The 19,610-nt window shown below is 45.5% G+C and overlaps 1 protein-coding gene across 2 annotated transcripts in view; it reads right to left on the reverse strand.

Annotated features, from left to right (window-relative positions):
- RABL6 (RAB, member RAS oncogene family like 6) overlaps positions 1-19,610 on the reverse strand; it is a 52,420-nt gene that overhangs the window by 12,470 nt on the left and 20,340 nt on the right. The window contains exons 1-7 of one of the 2 annotated variants that reach the window (XM_019621319.2): positions 18,798-18,879; positions 18,576-18,667; positions 17,573-17,713; positions 16,389-16,494; positions 11,697-11,800; positions 2,981-3,336; positions 638-800 (exon numbers count right to left, since the gene is read on the reverse strand). In XM_019621319.2, the coding sequence (XP_019476864.2) occupies positions 638-800; positions 2,981-3,336; positions 11,697-11,800; positions 16,389-16,494; positions 17,573-17,713; positions 18,576-18,655 (950 nt within the window). In that variant the 5' untranslated portion in view covers positions 18,656-18,667; positions 18,798-18,879. Of the gene's footprint in view, positions 1-637; positions 801-2,980; positions 3,337-11,696; positions 11,801-16,388; positions 16,495-17,572; positions 17,714-18,575; positions 18,668-18,797; positions 18,880-19,610 lie in introns of those variants that run through there. The other variant, XM_010720684.3, reaches the window with a different exon arrangement.

Below are 19,610 nucleotides of genomic sequence, written 5' to 3' on the forward strand. Positions count from 1 at the left end.
AAAAAAAGAACATAAGCTCATCTCTCTGCCATTCTGAGAATGCTGGAAAGGACAGTAGAAATAGACAGAGGAAAAGGAAGTCTCCCTCTAACATTTTCTAGAATCTGCAGACAAGCATGCGAAGATATTTCCAAAAGAGTACAATCATCTCCAACCTTCCTTCCAACTAAACCATGGAGGGCTCCCAGCAGTTACATTTTTAAGATGGCTGTACAGGCCATGCAGGAACATGCCTGTTCTTTGGGCAGTGGCACGGTATTCAAAAGGCAAAACACAATAATACTGCAAAGTGCATTGCATCCTAGAAGGAGAGTACCACTAATGTTTCATCACACTGGGTTAGAAGGGAAACATCTTCCTGGCACAAAGCAAACCAGTGTTAAGAGTTTAACACTGAGCACAAAAAGAAGACAGCAAAACCAAGAAGGTGGTAATGAGCTTCTACTGCCCTTCCTTGGATTCCCAATAGCAGTGTGTATCATTAAGGAGGAGTCAGCAGAAGACAGAAAAGTAGGAGCGAACGAATTGCTCTGCAGTCACTTTCTGAACAGTTGCAATAGGTTGGCAAGGCCTGAGCATCAGACTGTGCATCATGGTATGCTCCCGTCTCACCTTCCTTCCATCCTCCTTCCCTTACCTTTCACTATCAACATGGTGCTTTGTCTGTGGTTTCCCCTTATCCTTCTGTGGGGCTGAGTCTTCTAAAAAGCTGTGATCCAGGCTGTCGTCAGGAACAAAGTCCTCCACGCTCTGTACTTTTGCAGGGGCTGCAGGGTGGGGAGGAGTAGCAGCAGCAGCATCTGCATTAGCAACAGCAGTTGTAAAACACAGTTCACCACAAACGAGACAGAAATTTGCTTTTTGCAGATCTATCCTGCTCAGGGCATCTTCAGCACACAGATAACAGACACTTCATCTACACAGCAAAGGAAGAGGAAAGCCATATAACAGGATACTGAAGCCAGCCCAGAACCTCACAGGATGGCACTCACAGACCACACACAGTCACTGTGGTTTACAAAGCTCCAGGCAGATTCAGGCTCCAAAAGAGTCTGAAAAGCCCTCGAGCATGGTAGCTCATTCTGCTCTACAGTGAATACTGGCACTGATTGACTAGAAAACAACCAGGTTTTTATACCTATGCTGTGAGCATCACTCCAATGTGATATCCCTTCAATATTCTTTCACCCTTTCCAGACTCTTCAGTTCACCCATTCACTTAACTGTATCTGTGAAAAGTAGAATCGTTCACACTGTGCTCTCAGGTGCCTTGTGTAACCAAAAGCTCAAGAGCTACTGCAAATAAAGACTCACTTTAATATAGGTTATTTGTAGAGACGTCCTTGCCTATCAAGGAATCAAGATGAATGCTGGAAGCCCGAATAGATTAACCTTCGCAGAATCTATGATGCTAAGCCTTTTTCTCCTGCCTGGATTTCACTTCACATCTAGGCTATTTTCTTTTGGGTGAGCAAGCTTTCACTATGAATATAGATTTTGCCCCACTAGCACAGCTTTCAGTTACTTCTGCACAGAGTAGCACTACTGCTAACATTACAGTGTAACTTCAGTGTAAGAAAAAACACAGCTAAAAGAATTACTGCTGCAAGGCATCAAGAAAAACGTCATGCAGCAGCTCCCACAGAAAATGTTTGCGATAGTGATTTTCAGCTGCCTTCCAATTAGCTGCTCCTGAGGCACGTTCCAGTAGAGATGCAAATCCTTGGCATGCTGTATAAACCTCAATGACTGATCAGCTTTCCCCTGCTGCCTTTTGCAGCCCTCTTAGAAAGCCATCTTGAGATCCCAGGGCTGCAGGCTACAAACCTGAACAGTTCTTGAGCTCAGTGACAGATTAAAAAAAAATCCAAAGCCAGAAAAACCCAAAGTTGCGACACTTATGGTAATTGCTTATCTTTTTCATACTTATCAATATAACCAAGTTTTTTGTTGATGAAGGATTTCTAATATTTTCTCCTCTTTTATTGTTTGTTTCTGTGTGGGAAGAATCACAGACAAACCAAAATGAGAGTACTGTGTCACACCTGGTAACAGATCCAGGAAGCAGAACATTGTGTACGAGCCTAAGAGTGAAAGATTTCAACATCTGAAACCACAAAGCCCCTTCCCAGCACCCCCTCCTTTCTTTGTGTCCTTGTTTCAAGAATACTGCGAGCTCTGAGGACTGACAGTTTGAGAAGGAAGGTATTTCCAAAGGGTGATTCAAATCATGTCATGCTTATGATTTTTGGGCAGTGCCAGCTCTGCAGCTCCAGCTGGCTTCATAAACAAAGTGAATACGACAGGCAAATTAAGGTCCAGATCAGTAAAAGTGAATGTAACAAACCCCTCAATGCCTCTGCCCTGCAACTTCATCCAGCTGAGGTTCAGACTGAGCACCGTGCTGCTCTGCTCCATTGTTTACTGGCGTTATGGAAGAAGTGAAGACATGCTGCCCTCCTCCTCAGAACATCTCTGAAGGAGTATATTTCCCCAGAGGGGAATCCGTTACAGAGCCTGGACTTACGTGTTCGTTTATGGTTGAATAACCTTTAAAACTAGCACTCTGCTATTCTCTGCTAACAAACAGGAGCTCCTTTGAGCTGTAAGACTTTTGTGAAGACAGCACTTCAAATAGCTTCTCTAATGATTTTTCTTGCTTTTCCAGAGGCATGTGTGCTCCCACTAAGCAGATGACATTTATTTTCTTAGTGTCCCCTGTGTGCCTCCGTCACAAAGCACACTACAGCTCCCAGCCAGCTGGATGGACACAGTCCCTGTCCAAGTCCAGCACAGAGACAAACCAAAACGCCAACTGGGACAAAAGAAGAGAGCGAGCACGTAGCTTTACTGGACACATGCTGCACACACACACACAGAACAAACATTTGTTGGCCACCTGTCTGCCTAGCCTCTCACAAGGATTAAAACAAAAAAAGAGAAAGGAAAGGAAAACAGAGAAATACATGCCTAGACCCACCTGGCTGGGGAGGAGAGGGGTCTGGTGCAGGAGACGTCCCAAAGAGCCGTGAAATTATGCTGCGCTTCGGCGGCGGGGCTGCTGGAGGGGCTGGGGAAGCAGCAGCCGGTGGAGGCGCGTGAGGTGGCTGGGCCTCAGGTGCAGGCACTGGTGAGAAAGATGAGGGGGGCTCAGGAGAGACGGTGGAGCTTGTGGAAGGCGGCTGTGGGGGCTGCGGGGTGCCTGGGCTGGAGCTGCCTGTTGATGTGGAACTCGGAGGTACTATGGGTGACTGGGAGCCAGAGGAAGGGCTCTGCCCATTAGCTGTCAGTGGTGATGCGTGCCCTCGACTGCGGGCTTCCATCATTTCAAGGAAGCTGCAAGGAAGAGAAAATGCAAATATAATCAGTAGAGAAAATACGCCCAGAGTATGGGGCTGCCCTGCTTTGGCTACATGCTGAGCCGGGAGGGTATGGGCCTGTGACATCCCTGGGCTGTGCTCAGTATGGTTCACCCACGTGAGCTAAACTCACACCATCTACACGGAAGTGTGGAGAACCCCGACCTGCCTTGTGCTGCAGGATGAAATCAGCATTTGCAGCACTGCTGGGAACTCCCTAGACAGACAGATTGTAACAGCGTGCCAGGGCCTGAAACAAAACTTTATGTCAGTTCTTGGACGTGTGTCTCTAAGGGGAATAAGTGCTTCAGGGCTGGCACATTTCCATATTCTGCAGAAGAGATCAAAGTATTCAGGCAAATTTGAACACTCTAAAAACCTCCTATTTCAGCCAAGAATGGATTTGTGAGGAGAATCCTTGAATGTCAAAAGAAAAGAGCTATCCACAGGCTCACAGAGGGCTGACTGCAATTACCCTTACAACAAGCAGACATAAGTGCAGTCCCTCCCCCTGCGCACACACACACCATGCGTGGGAGCCAAGCAGCAGAAACTCAGGAACATGCTGCGGTGCTGGCTGGATTCCTGACTCAGGGAGCACTAAAGCCTGCACTGTCCGGAAGGGCAAAATGCTCCATCCTTCTGAACACCACCACCAAGCCAGATCCTGCTGCAGCCCCTTTGATTAGCAGTCGTTTCACAAGCTTTTTGAAATGAAAAGGCTTTTACTAGGAAGTGGTCTCAAAATAAGATCCGCTGCATGTCGCGCATGTGAGAGACACAAAAAGGACAGCCAAAATATACTGTGTATAAAGTCTAGCAAATGCCATCATCTCATGGGGTTTCATTAGGCCCCATGAACTCGTGCACAACAGCTGTGGGTTCAACTGCATCTGCTGTGCTCCAGCAATGCATTTGTTGTGATGGAGACCACACTTCAATACTGAGCACCACCTTGGCCTGCACGGAGTTCAGACAACACCTTAGTGGGAATGATTTCAAAGCAGAAAGCTAAAAGTAAGGGCTAAATGACTCTGCAGCCTCTTTGAGATATCATTTCCTACTGAGCAGCAACCCAATACACTTTACAAAACAAATCAACATGCTCTGCGGCCACAGACACCTGGAGTCCTGGCAAACAACACCCCAGGATGCTGCTAGATAACCTGGAAAAATGGGGATCTTAAGTAAAGAATGGGCTAAAAGGAAGAGTAACTATTGCACAGAAAGCAGTATTAGATAGAAGTCCTTGGTAGAATTACTCAAGGATTAACCTTGGAATTATTTGAGTACTTAAGGACCATGAAATTGCAAGTCAGGAGACAGCATCAACACACAGGATAGGGGCAGGATACAGAAAGAATAGGATGATTACAAAAAGCAGAAATGCGAAGACATTCAACAACCCAAAGGAAACAGTCGTCTGCTTGAGGGCTGAGGAACAAATCTTGCTCCAAGTTCACCACATCTGAGCTTGTCTCGTTCATGCCAGAAGACCAGGCTCGAGGGCTGCAAATGCAGCACTGCCTGCGAGGAGCAGAGAGGCATCTATCCCCTGAGGCTGCTCTGCCAGCCTCACTGACGCTCCCACAGGACCTAGAGCAAGGCCTGCACATCTATTCCACCCAGGCTGACCAGGACTATACACACTCCCAGCAGAGCTGCAATCTCAGCACCCTCCCTACCATGGGCCTCACAGCTGAGCTGAGCTGTGTGACAGCACGCTCCACTGAAAACGATGCATGGATTTCTCATGTACCAAAGAGAGAACATGACAGATCTTAACTCCTGCCCACACAAACACAGAGCTGTGTGGAGAGGGCATCAGGCTGGTTTGGAAGGTGCGTGATGCACCACGTGCACTACCAGCACATTTTCAATGCAACTCTTTCACTGTGCTGTGGGACTGAGCAATTACACATCGCTCCTCTCCTGACGAATGGGTCACAACACACAACTCAGCATCCTGCAGGGCAGGCCATGCACTGCATCCGTGGTGAAGCAAAGATAAGCCAAGGGTATCTGCAACACAACCCTGCTCAATAAAGTGAATGCTCTGAAACCACCAGACAGCTATGGCCTGAAAAGCCCTCTGAGACTCTTGTTTCGGCACAGGTCATGCAGCTTTGCAGATCTGCACCAAAAGCAGCCAGGGCTGAATTCTGCCAGCCACACCTCCAGGCCCTGCATCAGCAAGGGCATCCCTGAAGGCAGGGATGCTGGGCAGCTCCGCTTCGTAGGAGCGATTCTTCCTCCTGAGTCTTGCTCAGGGTTAAAGACTCCTGCTTCCTAACTGTGAAGGAAAACTAATCCCAGCTGATCTGTATGCACCCCTATTCCTGTTTATAGCAACAGTGCTTCTGGCTGGAAGGCCTGCGAGCTTGGTCACTGCTTCATTCAGCATTCTAATGCCAGCTCTGCTCTCTCTGGCAGGGCTTCCTGGCTGAGGGCAGCTCTGTGGGCACCCAACTCACCAGTGCTACGTGAACAGGGAACTGAACAACTCCCGAGTTGTCAATCAGGAGGCAGCTGGGTGACCCAAGTAGGAGAAGACCACTGTATACTGAAGACTAAGGGAGCAGATCCTATACAGATTACATATGAAGAACATCCAGAATCAGTTGAGGATAAAGCCTAAATCTTGAACAGTACTTAAAGCTGGCACAAAGAAGCGCAGGACACTTTATAATATTTGATATTTGAAGACTTACTGCCCATTTTGAAAACAACCTGCTTTGTTCTGGGCAAGTCGCCAGCTCCAGAAGGAAGGAGGGCTGTGACTACCACCTGCTTCTCCTGAAAAAATACACGAATTTTAGGAGCTGGAGGGTAAAAATGCTACATGATTGAAGTGTAAAGAGTGTCATTCCTCCCAACAGCTCAGCTAGTCTGGAGAGCAGCACACACGCTGGCTCCCTTCTGCACCTGCTCCTATGCCTTGCTCATCTACATTAAATGAAGGGCACAAGAATAAGACACAGAGTTATTTTTAGTAGAAAGGTACAAGTGTTATCTGGGGACAGCATGACACAGGCTCTTACTTCAGCACAGCACCAAGGAGAGCTCTGGCACGTGTGCTTCATGTGACCTTCCTCATCTCCAACTATGCACGTGGACCAAGCTCTGTGTTGTGTGCCACCATACTGGAGAAATAGGAACGTTCTGCTGCTGCTTTTACATGGGCTGGCTGCATAGGCTGTGCTGAGCTTTCATATTCATATCTTCTTCCTTGGAAGAGGTGGGTGGAAAAACAGCATACGTGAAAATGCTGCCAGCAAGCTCTCAGTAATTTCCAGGGTGGAGGTGTCTAAGCATCCTCCACACTTGAAAAATACTACATAATGCATGAATGCTTTCTCTGGCTTTACACACACTCTTCTGAAGCACTAGTGAGGCTGTTTTAGGAACACACCAGGTCAAATCTGCCACGTGTCTGTTTTTTCTCATATTCTACACAACCTGGCCGCTGTGCTCCTTGTTCATTTTTTTTAATTTTTGGCAGGCCTTTGTAAAAGGACTCACTCAAAATCTTACTGCCAAACAAGCAGTTTCACATCCACATTAGGTTTGGTAGACAGTTGATGCACAAGATGAACTCATGCTGTGACCTCGGTACATTTGTTCTTGTTTTAGAGACAGCAAACATGCCATGTAAGCCCAGATGGGTTTCTGTCCACATCCACACGGGCAACTTGTTTGCATTTTAATCCTTCAGTTTCAGGCTGAATAACAAGTTCATAGCCTCAAAACTCCTGGGTAACTCACTGTGTGCTGGGTCTGCCCCCAGGAGACTTTTATGCAATTTTAAAGATGAACATTCTCTGTGGGAATAGAAATTTATCAGGGCCTGAGGTGGCTATTGTTCTTTGCACAGAACAAATCTAAGAAGAATGAAAGGATTCACTAGCTTCACAGCCCTAAAATTAACAGTGTTGTGTTCATTTGCTATCGAAGATGGCAGCAGCCTGAAGCTTTTGGCTCCTGGTTCTAATGCACTGTGATCAATTTTTCAATTGATCACTTGTGGCAAGAAATACTACAGGTTATTTTATTAATTGTGAAAAGAGGATTAACAGACCTTGTGACATCAATTTCACTGGGGTTACTGCACAGAGAGCTAGATTTCCATGTTTGTTTTGGCCTCCTGAACCTGATACCCCCTTGAGCCCATGCTCCTGGATGTGAAATCAATTCACTGTCAGCAGAAGCTGGGCTCGAGCTGGCTGCCAGGCCTCAGAGGGACTGACTCTGCCCAGCTGTTCCTCAGGTTTTTCATCTGACACAAAACCAATGCACAGGACAACAGCTCTCCACGCCAGTCTGTACATATCCCATGTCTTCCACTTCTCTAGCAAGATCAGTGATGAGAAAATCAGTCACTGTTTTGTCACCTTCTCTATCTGGGCAGCAGCACCTGGCTACCCAGGATGACCTGGCAATGCAGATGCCAGTCATATGGCAGCACTGAGAAAGTGCCTAGGACTTCTAACACATGGCAAACCTGGGACAGACTCTGCTGCTGCTGACGTAGGAGCCAGCAACATACAGTCTTCTCAGATAATCTGAAGACCAACTGCTTCGAACATATTTTTGCAAAGCCTGATTAACACTTTGCTCGTCAACGCACAGAGTTCATGATGTGACAATTTGTTTGTAATGAACAACTCATGAAAAGGCTGGACTTCACATGCTTACAAATCAAGCAATCACATAATGGTTTATAGATGATAAGTACCTGGCTTCCTCAAAAGTGACTGTCAAAGAAAACAAGAGTTCTTGTAAAAAAATGAGTTAAGTATTGAGTAATTTATATTAACATCAAGGTAGGGGGAAAGGTAGTTTAAAGAGAATTGACTCTTTGAAACTGAATTCCACCTTTTGATAACAAAATGCAGAAAAATGCACCAAAACAATACGAGTATATAAAAAACACACATTAGATTAGCTTCTTATAATATTTGCAAAGGAGCACCTCGCTCCTGGAAAAAGAGAAGCAGAAAGAGCTTCCATCATTCCCTAAAAGCACTGCTCCATGAGTACCACTCAGTGAGGGAGAATGCATGCCGCAACTCAACAAGCACAATACATCAAAAGTTTTCCTTGTGACACGAGCTAAGATGGACACAAACACAGGAAAATTGAGCAAATCATAAATTCACAACAGTCAGAAAAGCAATTGCTTAATAAGAATTCTGCAACTGAAGAAGGGCTGAGACATGATTTAGCAGCACTGAAAATGCAAAACCTGAGACAGGACAGAGATAGTATCAGAGCAAGAGCTGCAGCAGGCAGAGACCAGGCACAAGGAAAGAGCTGGAAGCCTCCAAACACGTCTTACACAGGCAAAGCCTGGCCAGCAGCTGCCAAGGGACTGCTTACATAAGCCAGATGAGGCAGAGTTGTGTGCCACCTCGTGTTTTCTTTGGGATGCACAATTTAGAGCAATGACGCTTTGTCCTCAGGTACCCAGCCACAGCAGGATGAAGAGTTCTTGTGCTCCTTCTGTTCTCACTGATCCAAATTTAGCATCAGTCATTCTGCCAGCAGCCAGACACAGGGGTGAATGAAATAACTGAGCTGTCCCAGCATGGCCATCCTGCCTCGTTCCACTGCCTGACTGATGGCACTGCGAGCTGGAGAACACAAGGACAGCAGGAACCTCAGAGCAGGTGATGCAGCACACAGGCCTGCAGACACCTCCCCATGCTGAGCCATCACGGTGACCAACAGCAAGGCTCCAAGTACCATCTAACCCCAAGCAACCAACACTGGGGTTTCCCCATCTGCCACGGGACAACAACTTACACTGTATCACCCATGTGTGCAACACATCAGGTGTTCACTTTGACAAGGACCACAGTAGCTGTTAAAAATGATATTCTGAAGACAAGAGGATGGGAAGCTGTCAAGCAAGGATGCAAGGATCTTCCCAAGCCCTATTAAGGAACATGAAATCCTGCTTCAACTGCAAGTTCTGATCCCTGTCTGGTACTGTTGGTAATGCCTTTGAAGCGTTCTTCATATCAAGCCGGGGTGCAGACAAAATCTCAGAAGTTCCAAAATAATGCTCTATTTCAGTCAGTGTGGTCAAGGTACTCGGACATGACAGAGCCTGGAGTTTTTCTTCTGGGATCAATAGCTCAAGACAGGAAGCATCCACTGATATTTTAAAGACATTTCCAAAAAAAAAAAACAAAAAACCCACATTACTTTCTGAAAGTAAAGAACATTGCCCAAGTATGCAGACCAACTTACTGTAGCTGAAGTGAAAGCAGGATTTGGCCAGTTGCATAAAAAGGGCAATCTACTAAACCAGAACCCTAGAAATTTTTTTCTTGTAATATTTTAGCAACTCCTCACAGCTATCATTGCCAAGATATTTCCTGTGCCATGTTCACCGAATTATGCAGCCCAGCAGTGCAGTTGGTCACCCACAGCAACAGCACAACTCCCCAGCAGTTGAGCTGCAGCCCCTTGCTACAGCAGATCTCTGCAGCACAGAAGGGCAGTTCTCTGCCCAGCCAGGCCAGGGCTATCTTTGTAGTACTTCAGGTGCACAAATGTCACCTTCCTGTGCTCACAAGCTGGTTTGGGAAATAACAGAGAACTGACACAGGCTAAATGACTGTCTGGCTTTGAAGTTTCTGCATACGATCCTGAGGATTCTACGGAAGTGCTATTTTCCACTACACACTGCGTGAAAGGTATTTTGAGGTTGCAAATGGCAAGCACATACCTTTTGACCTATTGTGCATACTGCCTGCACCACTGTGGCCTGCTTGGCCCTAGGATTCTGGATGCTGACACACTGTAAATCATGTTCTTTAGTAATTGCAGTATTTCTGCAGGAAGGTGCTACAGGAAGAGTACTCTCTTGCAGTGGAAGCACCCAATATTATGAAATGTATGATGGTGCAGTTACACAGGATGGAAGGATACAGTAAAACATTCACTGCTGGAATTAGAAGGTCCTGCCATCCTACTAGATCAACCCCATCCTGTCCCTTGCTACTTCCTCCGAGCTCTGGTTTTGAGCAGATGCTTCTCAGAGCAAGTCCAACTCACTCATGTAGGAAAAAAATCCAACCAAACAAAAAAGAATCCAGAAGTGGATATTGGTAGAAAACAGTTTTCAGTGGCCTCTGTGAGCTGAGTTGGTTCATGAGAGGGTCCAGCAAATGCTAAAGCAAAAGATGCAAGGTACAGGAGAACAATGACTAAGCAGCAAGATCTTCTGGTGTAAGTTTGGAACAGCTCTGCCAAGTCTCAATTCTTTTAAGTATCTTCCTTTTACTGATGCAGAATGAAAGAAGACTGGAAATCAAGCTGAATACAGCTTTTGCAGTCCAGCCCTTTGAGAAGGGACACCAAGAGAAGTGCTGAAGGCACGAGGCGATGAGCCATTCCCTAAAGAATGGAGTGAGGTGACTGCTCTGGAAACATTAATGCTTTGTGTTTATATGGACAATTTCAGTGCTCTCACAAAGGAAAACACACTGACCAAGGTTACAGAATTTAAAACTTGGTCTAAAAGTGCTTGTCAAGTGGCTGTGCATGAATATTTCATAATCACTGATTCCAATTTCCAGCGAAAGCTGTCTGCAAAGAATCTTCTTCCAAACCATTCTGGGGTTGATTCACCTTTAGTGAAATAAAGACCTTGCAGTAGGACTTCATGGAACCCATTTGCCAACAACAAACCAATCTGAAGAGGTTCCAGTCCACTGTGCTACAGATGCACTGGCTTTGCAGGGCTAACACTGGCAAATGCTCATTTCAAGCAGCAAGCAAACAGATGAGGCACTGAACAAACATAAGGCAGCAGGAAACTAGTCACTGGTTCAAACCAGGAATACTCTGAGGAGACTAAAAGCGTTCAAAGAGAACAAAAGACAACCACATTGTAGTTATCAGTTGCTGCCTTTCTCAAGACACATCATACTCAGGAATGCCACAGCTAAAAGAAAAGAAATCAACTTGCATACTGAATACTAAAGAGATAGAAAATATCCCCCTTCAGCATCAGAGGATACAACATACCTATCTATAACCCCATTACCATGTACTGTTTCCAGGTGTACTGCTCAGCTCCACCTCCACTGCCCTCCCATAGGTCACATGCTTGTAGCTTGTACGTAACAGACTCTTTGACAGAGATCTCAAAGCGCATGCTTCATGCTTTATTCTGGGAGACATCACTTAAAAGTTATGTTTTACAACTTCCAAAGAAGCCCTAAATGTCACTCACTGGCTACAAGCCATAGCTGGGGCTGTACAACATTTGTACGATACCCAGACTGCAACAAAACAGTTAGAAAAGATTGCTCAATGACATACAGTTCGTAGTTTTGATCTTCTGTCTCTTGCTGCACTGACAGCTCCTCCAAAGTTGCATCAATATCCAGCTGATTCGTCTCCAGCTGCCGTAGCAACGTCTCCCTCTAAGGAAAGGAAAACAAGCTTGGTCTGAGCAGAAGGGGTCATCGTAACAGATCTCTGTGCACCCTCAGGGTGCACCAAGATCTTGTGTCACCACTCTACCCACAGCAATTAATTAAACAGGAGCTTTGGTCCACCTCATGGTGTTCAGTTTAAATACTTCTGCATGATGGGAAGCAGAAGTGGTAGCAAAAAAGCACATCAGTCCCAACAGTCTGGTTGTATGAAAGCAATCTGTTCTGAGAGCCGTACAGGACCAGATCATCAACCAATAATATGTGATTTCCAGAAGCAGGATCACCGCTTGCATTTGGAGAGCAGTATCCACCCCTGTGGAGAGCAGTTGTGCAACCAGTTCATTCTGATCTCTTTTTTCTTTGCAATAAAAAAGCCCTCCTGTGAGTAAGACTCCATTGGTGCAAAACCCAACAGTAGAAGGAAAATTATTGTGAGGACAGATGAGGGACCACAGCCCGCCAGCAAAGAGGAATTTTAGAAGTCGCTGCCCCTCTGTCTTCAGTTGCTGCTTCACAGGTGAGAGACAGACACTGCAGTCCATGTGAAACTGAAATAAAGAACGTTTCACTGACATAAAGTGGGGTGAGTTATTTTAATTCAGTCCTTCCCTTTTCACATTCCCAAGATCACAAGCAGAAGCCTCAGCTGAGGGGAAGTGACATCTTAAAGGACTCTGGAGCAGCTGCCAAAGGCCCTGGCACAACCCTCCTGATGGCCCGAAAGGCACCAGGAGCAGATCAGTACCCACACACGCTATGCTGAGCCCGCGCTCCCAGCTGGAGGGCTGGCCTGCAGCAGCTGCTCAGAGACCTGCATGGCAGCAGCTCCAGCAGCTGCACCACCCCGAGGATCTGGCTGTCCTCCAGCTGCAGGGCCAGCATGGGGACCCCTCCAGCAGCAAAAGCTCCAGCGTCTCCTGGCCAGGTGATTCATATGGACTGATAACTGCAAAATGTGTTAATCTGCTGAAAGACAAGGCCTTCCTCAACATTTCTACGATCACTTAATTCACTACTTAGCAGATATTGACATTCTTATTTTTATGCTTTCTTATTGTGTTCATCCATTTTTCCTTCACTAGGTACTTTTTATTCTTCACATTCCTAAGCACTACGCAGATGGAAATGTGAACTCAATTAAAATGTGTATGAAGAATTATGAAGCCATTAGTTAACTTGAATTCCCTTCATTGCATTATACAAGGAAGTTTCACAAAACATGCTATACATTTAAACTTGCTGCGCTAAACAGGAGCACTGATTTGTACTAAGTGACTTCAAATGCTTGCTCTGTGGTGCCTGCATCCAACATTTCAGAAGTAACAATTTCATCCTTTTTTATTATTCATAGACTGAAAAAAAAAAAACCACACTTATTTGCTTTGCTTCTTTGTCCTCTTTCTTCCCTAAATAAGTGAAGGAAATGTTGATCAAATTAGCCGAATAAACAGAGACAAAGGGGACATGCTCTCCAATGCTGTCTTAGGCACTTTAATAATGGCTTTTATCAGACAAGGGGAATGAATGCCTTTCCTTTTCTTCAGCAATATGATGTGCACCTGAGGTTTTATTTATTTCTATTTTCCCAGGTTGCAGTAAACTCAGAACTTGGATTTAATCAAGAGAAACTCATTACTAATAGTGGACTTTTAAATACATAAAAATAAATTCTATTTTACTGTGCTGGCATTAAAATATTAAAGCAGCAGCTTATTTTTAGCAATGACCCAAAAGAAGGGAATAAAGCATGTGCTGCAGATCAGTGCTTTGGCTGAACGCCATTTTCAAGTGCTTTCTGGAGAAGGCCATTTCAGCTGCCTGCAGAATTCTGCAGCGCTCCGAAGGCCCGGCTGACCCAATCCCATCAGCACCACGTGGGCCACTGGCTGTACCCAGGGCTAAACCACATCCTCAGATCTGAGGCTCCTTCCCCTGCAAAGGAACCAATAAATAATTGAAGAGGCCAGGCTGCCGGGGGAGCTTGCTCTATACCAGGGGTGTGGATTTCATCCGCTGCTTCCTTCATGAAAGATGCATGGGAAGCTGAACACAAAGATGTGCAACCCGAAAGCAGGGTGCTGAACGCCAGCCCCATGAAGGACACAGCGGAGCCAGACGTGCTGCCCAGCAGCTCCTCTGCCCCCAGGGAGCTGTGGGAGAGCAGGCAGGCAGCACACAAACCTCAGAAGACAACTGAAGCCAATGAAATCCTTCCTGCATTTAGTGCGTGGCAGGACCTCTTCTTTAACCCCACTTTGCACCCAGGTACCTGCTTACCCCCATTACTGCTTTCCAAGCCTCCAACTGCCAAGTCTCTCTGAATTAAAACCAAACCAAAACACAGGATCTGACAGTCCAATATCTGAGCTGAACCCACACACGGCATGTGCACCTTGTGATGATCCCCAGTGCCACCCCATGCCCACTGCACAGGAGAGCAATGGAGGACTGGTCACCCCTTCCCCTCACCTTATCTTGGACAGCTGCCCCGACACCTCCAAACTGCTGAAGGCCATACCAGGTTTATTTCTTCTACTTCCCTGAAGACTAGATCTGTTCAAGAAGTTGCCTGGCTTTAGAGCCAACTACCTTGTTCAAGTGTCCTTCAGTCTCAGGCTAATAGATAAAGCCTATCTGTATTCACTTAAATATACATTTAAATGAAACATCCCCTAAGACTCTCACCCTAAAGCTCCTCCCATGCAAGACCTTCCTGCTTACATCCATATTTAGGAACACCACTGCCTGTAGTGACCATTAAGAATACCATACTAGCAGCTTTCAGACAAATCTGGCTGGAAGCCCATGCGGATATCTCAGCTTCTCATCAACACCTATTTGAGAAGAGGGGGGGGGAATCTACAAAAACAAAAAACACAACCTAGGAACAAATTATTCTGCCTGATTTCCAAAAGATGTCATTTTATTACAGGAACCGAAGCTATACACAAGCAGACATCTCACCAACAGCATGCTGGAAGATTTCAGTCTTCTCAACCGAGCTGCGAGTTATAAAATAACTTCTTCCTCGAAAACGTGACTTGTTTTACTAGGTTTTCATACATTCAGTTTTCTTGATTCTTTTCAATGCATCTGCTGTGCTGACTTGGGATGTGGTAACATTCACTAACACATCTGAATTTACTCTGAATTAGCATTTCGGTTTGGATTATGTATAAAAATGCAAACAGATATTTCACTTACTAGCAAAAGAAAATCAAGACCAACTGTCTGAATTTTTTTTCATTAAAAAAACTAACCAAAGAAGCACCAGTGTAACATAATTTGCATCCCTGAAGGCATTAAGGACTCCCTTATGATGGATGACACCTTAAGGTCCTCTTCTGAAGGACCACAGCTGAGAATTTCACCCTGCCATGCCCATTCAGCCCTCACCTTTTCTCTCAGTCAAGCCAAGATGGCTCAATTATGACAGAAATCAGAGACTTGGGTCGGTTCCTACAGGATCCAAGCAGATCAGTTACCATTCAGATTAGGATAAGGATTTTCAGAAATGAGTTGTCTTTGAACTATTCAGTCCATTCTATTTTCTCATCTGAGTTTTAACTGATTGACAAAACAGAATTTAAATAGAAAGTTAAAAAATACGTGCAATATTTCTGACTTGGTTATTAAAACACTGGTTGCTGTTATCTTGACAGCGATACTCATCACCTCGGAGCCTTTCTACACAAGTAAGCACTTTCAAACATGGCAAAGAAGAATCCTTTCACAAGCAGAGAATCATATAATGGCTTAGGTTAGAAGGGGCCCCAAAGATCACTTAGTTCTGACCCCTGCCATGGGCTAGCTGCCCCACACCAGGTCAGACTGCCCAGAGCGCCATGCAGAAATGGCCTTGGGCACCTCCAGGGATGGGCACCCACAGCTTCTTTGGGTAACCTGTTTTGGTACCTCACCACTCACTGAGTAAAGAATTTCTAACATCTAACCTAAATTTCCCCTCTTTTCATTTAAAGCCATTCCCCCTTGTCCTATCACCATCTGCACATGTTAAAAATTGGTTCCCCTTCTGCTTATAAGCTCCCTTCAACTTCTGGAAGGTCTCCCCACAGCCTGCTCTCCTCCAGGCTGAGCACCCCCAGCTCCTCAGCCTGTCTTTGCAGCAGAGGTGCTGCAGCCCTCTGAGTGTCCTGGTGGCCTCCTCTGGACCCGCTCCAACAGCCCCACGTCTTTCCTGTGCTGGGGGCCCCAGGCCTGGACGCAGTGCTCCAGATGGGGCCTCACGAGGGCAGAGCAGAGGGGGACAATCCCCTCCCTGCCCGCTGCCAGCCCTCTGTTGGTGCAGCCCAGGGTGCTGCTGGCCTTCCGGGCTGTGAGCGCACACTGCTGCTCGTGTGCAGCTCTTTGTCCACCAGGACCCCCAAGTCCTTCTCCAGAGACAAGTTCAAGTCACAGGCACCAATATACTAATACAATTCTGTTAACTACTCTCTTATGAAAACAAAAATCTATTCAGGATCCGTGATTAACCATAACAAAAAATCCCACAAACAAAGCCAGATGCCCACGAACTCTGTCCCGCACACGTTGTGGAAGCAGCATCTCTTACCTGCAGCTGCAAGAAGGGGATGTTGAAGAACTTATGCAGGTACTTGAGGCCAAAGCTGTTCTTCATGGAAGACTCAGCATAGCGAAAATATGAGGACCCAGGAGGCCTGTCTCAACCAGAAAGGCAAAGAGAAAGAAAAAACGTACAAAGGACATGCATACACACAGGAGAGACACTTGCTGAACTGCGTTCCATGAACAATCCTCCAGAAGTAATGTCCCCTATGTATTTCCATGGAAGCTACAACATATACAAAGAGCACAATAATATTATTTGATAGAGCAAATGCTCAGCTACAAAATGATATTTTTCAAGAGTTACCACCATTAGCTGACTTGCATGGATGAGCCAATTGAGATGCTCTTCATTTTGTGGTGCAACAGCTGCCTGTGGCCAAGTGGAACATGGCTTGCTTTTCAAGCTGCTGTCGCCACTGCTGAAATGCACCCCCCACACCTCACTGTGCTCACACCACTGTCTGATCTCCATAAACATTCAGCAAGCACCAATGAATGTTAACAGGTACAACTTTTTCTACACGGAGGAATTCAACTCCACACTCAGACTCTGTCCCTCCTGAAAGGCAGTAGAAAAAGCTGGAATGCAGCTGCTGTAGGGCTGCAGTGTCATGGTAGACTGAGAGATACTGTGTGAGGACATTGGGTCATTGGTTTACTGATCTGGGAAGGGGTTCATAGAAATGTAAGCTATTTGAAATAGAACCTTAACTGAGAAATGAAAACAAGAAGCAGATCTAAGTCTTAAGATCTTAAGTCATCTACTCAACCATCTGCACTATGCATTAAACTCAGCTGAGTCACATACAAAGGTGTATTTGTAAAGAAATGCTCAAGCCTCGATACCGATACCACTGCTGTATGCATAACAGTGATAAAGACTAAGAAAATGAAAAACTGCCTTAAAAACATAAACCCGCATTGAAAGGTACTATCTATTGATCAGTAAGTAATATCTTAGGGTATTACTTAGAGAGCCTCAGAGACCTCTAAGATGAAAAATCTTGCCTGGCTGGCGAAGGAAGAGTATGATTTGGCTATAACAGGAAACATTCTCTGGAGATGATGTAGATTTGAAACACAGCAGCAAGAGTTCTCTATGGATGATGACAGAGCACAGTGAAAGCCTGCTGCCCTGTCTGGTGAGCACGGTGCCACCCCCCTTACCTGTTCAGGTTGTCAATGAAGTCCCGCACGTCACCAGGCAGAATGACCCGGTGCTCCCCCATGTCTCGGTAGTTCCCCAGCACGCACACTGGAACGTGGGTCGGCACTTTAGGAAGCTCCCTCAGAATATAGTTAAATGTCCTTCACCAAAGGAGAGACAGAGACAGGCAAATGAGAGTGAACCATCATTCTGCAAGCAGTTGCATGCACAAACCACACAAAAAAGACACAAAGAAAGAATTTTATCCAAAATCCCTTCACTGCTGTGGCCTCCTCCTTCCCCTCGCCCCTAATACATTAACTGTAAGTACACGTGTGTTGTTCTTTATTCAAAAATGATAAGTTCAGTAATGCACTTCTAGCAGAGACCTCGCAGCTCTTGCTGCAATCTTTCCCTCAGTTCTACAAAATTCTATGAGGTAAGCAGAAGAGTTCCCCCACTCATGCAAGCTCACTGAACCACACCAAACCTGCATAACACAAGCTTAAGTATAAAGCAGGAATTCATACCATCTCCTCCTTCAATTCTTGCTCCCACATGATTCTTCCCCTCCTCCACATATATGCAAAATGAACAGCCTGTTATTTCTGTGTATTAATGCAGCCTAGGGCATCTAAATAATCCTTACCAACACTTGTCTTCCTGGGACTTTCTCCCTAGCTTTCCCTTCTCCCTTGTGGTCTGTACAGCAAGGCGTATCATGCTCACCATACACTGCACCTGTGACAGTGCTAATTACCAAGCCTCAGACAGCAGTATGGCAGAAACTGCAGCTCACAAGTCCACAGGGAGACTGCTTGTTTGAAATCCAGAAGAGGAGTATATTAAAAGACATGCCAGAAGATAAAGCTATTATTTCAAGGGATACAAACTAGCTTTGACTCATTAGGCTGCTTATCAGCATCAGAGGCCACATGGGAATCAAGAGGTCCAGAAGCCACTTGCTTTCATCAAACAAGTGAGAATCATGTGATGTAGTGCATGCTGCTGAAGATGTCTTACCACTGTTTGGTGATGTCAAACATCATCACTACACCATTGCAATTTTTATACACATCCAGAAACTCTGCATCCAGAGCCATTTCTGACTCTGCCTGAGGAAAAAAAAAAAAGAAGAAAAGCAAAAAGAGCAGTAAATAATTCAACTTCAGGCTCATGCAGAACACAACTGATACAGTGCTGAATAGGCAAACTGCCAAAAGTGACAGCTACTGTAAGAAGTACCTATTGAGTTCACATTATCATCATTTAGAAAAGGTGCCTGATGGGTCACAGCTCGCAGTGCCCACAGGACCAGGACATGTATCACCTGGCAGCCTCTGGAAAAAAAAAAAGAAACCATGACTGACAGGAAGTCCTAAAATGCACTCCTTCCTCTTTCCCTGTGCCCCCAAATCCTGCATTAGCAAGATAAGTCTGTATAACCTACAAAACAGAGTGAGGAGAACTTGTCTCCTATATTCCATCTCTTTGCCAACTCAAATACTGACCTTATTTCTAATGCTTCTGATGTGTATGGCTAGAATGTAGTTTCTACTGATTTCTTCCACATAGAGTTCAAAAATACATACCAGCAGTCAGTTTGGTTTTCGTTGCTTGGACTCTGCATAAAATACAATGCTGGTCACAACTGAACCTGCAAGGCTCCTGCTGCAATTTGGCACCAATAGAACAACTCTGACTCATTTTCCAAGGGTAAAAAAATGTATACACAACTGCAAAGGAAGAAGCAGCTGCCACAACTGCTCTCATAGAGGCCCTTTCCCAGAAGAGAACATTTCTAAAGAAAATCTTTCAGATCTGATCACACGGATTGAGGAGGACTGCCACCCTCAGTGCCAGAAAACTCTTCACCGCTGTGACTCATCCCCATAACTGAGTGCTCAGCAATCCGTGTATCAGTAACACCAGATTTTGCATCAATTTCTAGTAGTTTTCAAGAGGTCACTGAGCAAGTACCAGAACTCTGCCTGTGCACTGCACTCCAAAATGCAACGATGTATGAAGAGGAGGGATAAAGCTCTTTAAGATCTGCAG

Source organism: Meleagris gallopavo, chromosome 19 (assembly GCF_000146605.3).
Source record: "Meleagris gallopavo isolate NT-WF06-2002-E0010 breed Aviagen turkey brand Nicholas breeding stock chromosome 19, Turkey_5.1, whole genome shotgun sequence".
Classification (NCBI taxonomy): Eukaryota; Metazoa; Chordata; class Aves; order Galliformes; family Phasianidae; genus Meleagris; species Meleagris gallopavo.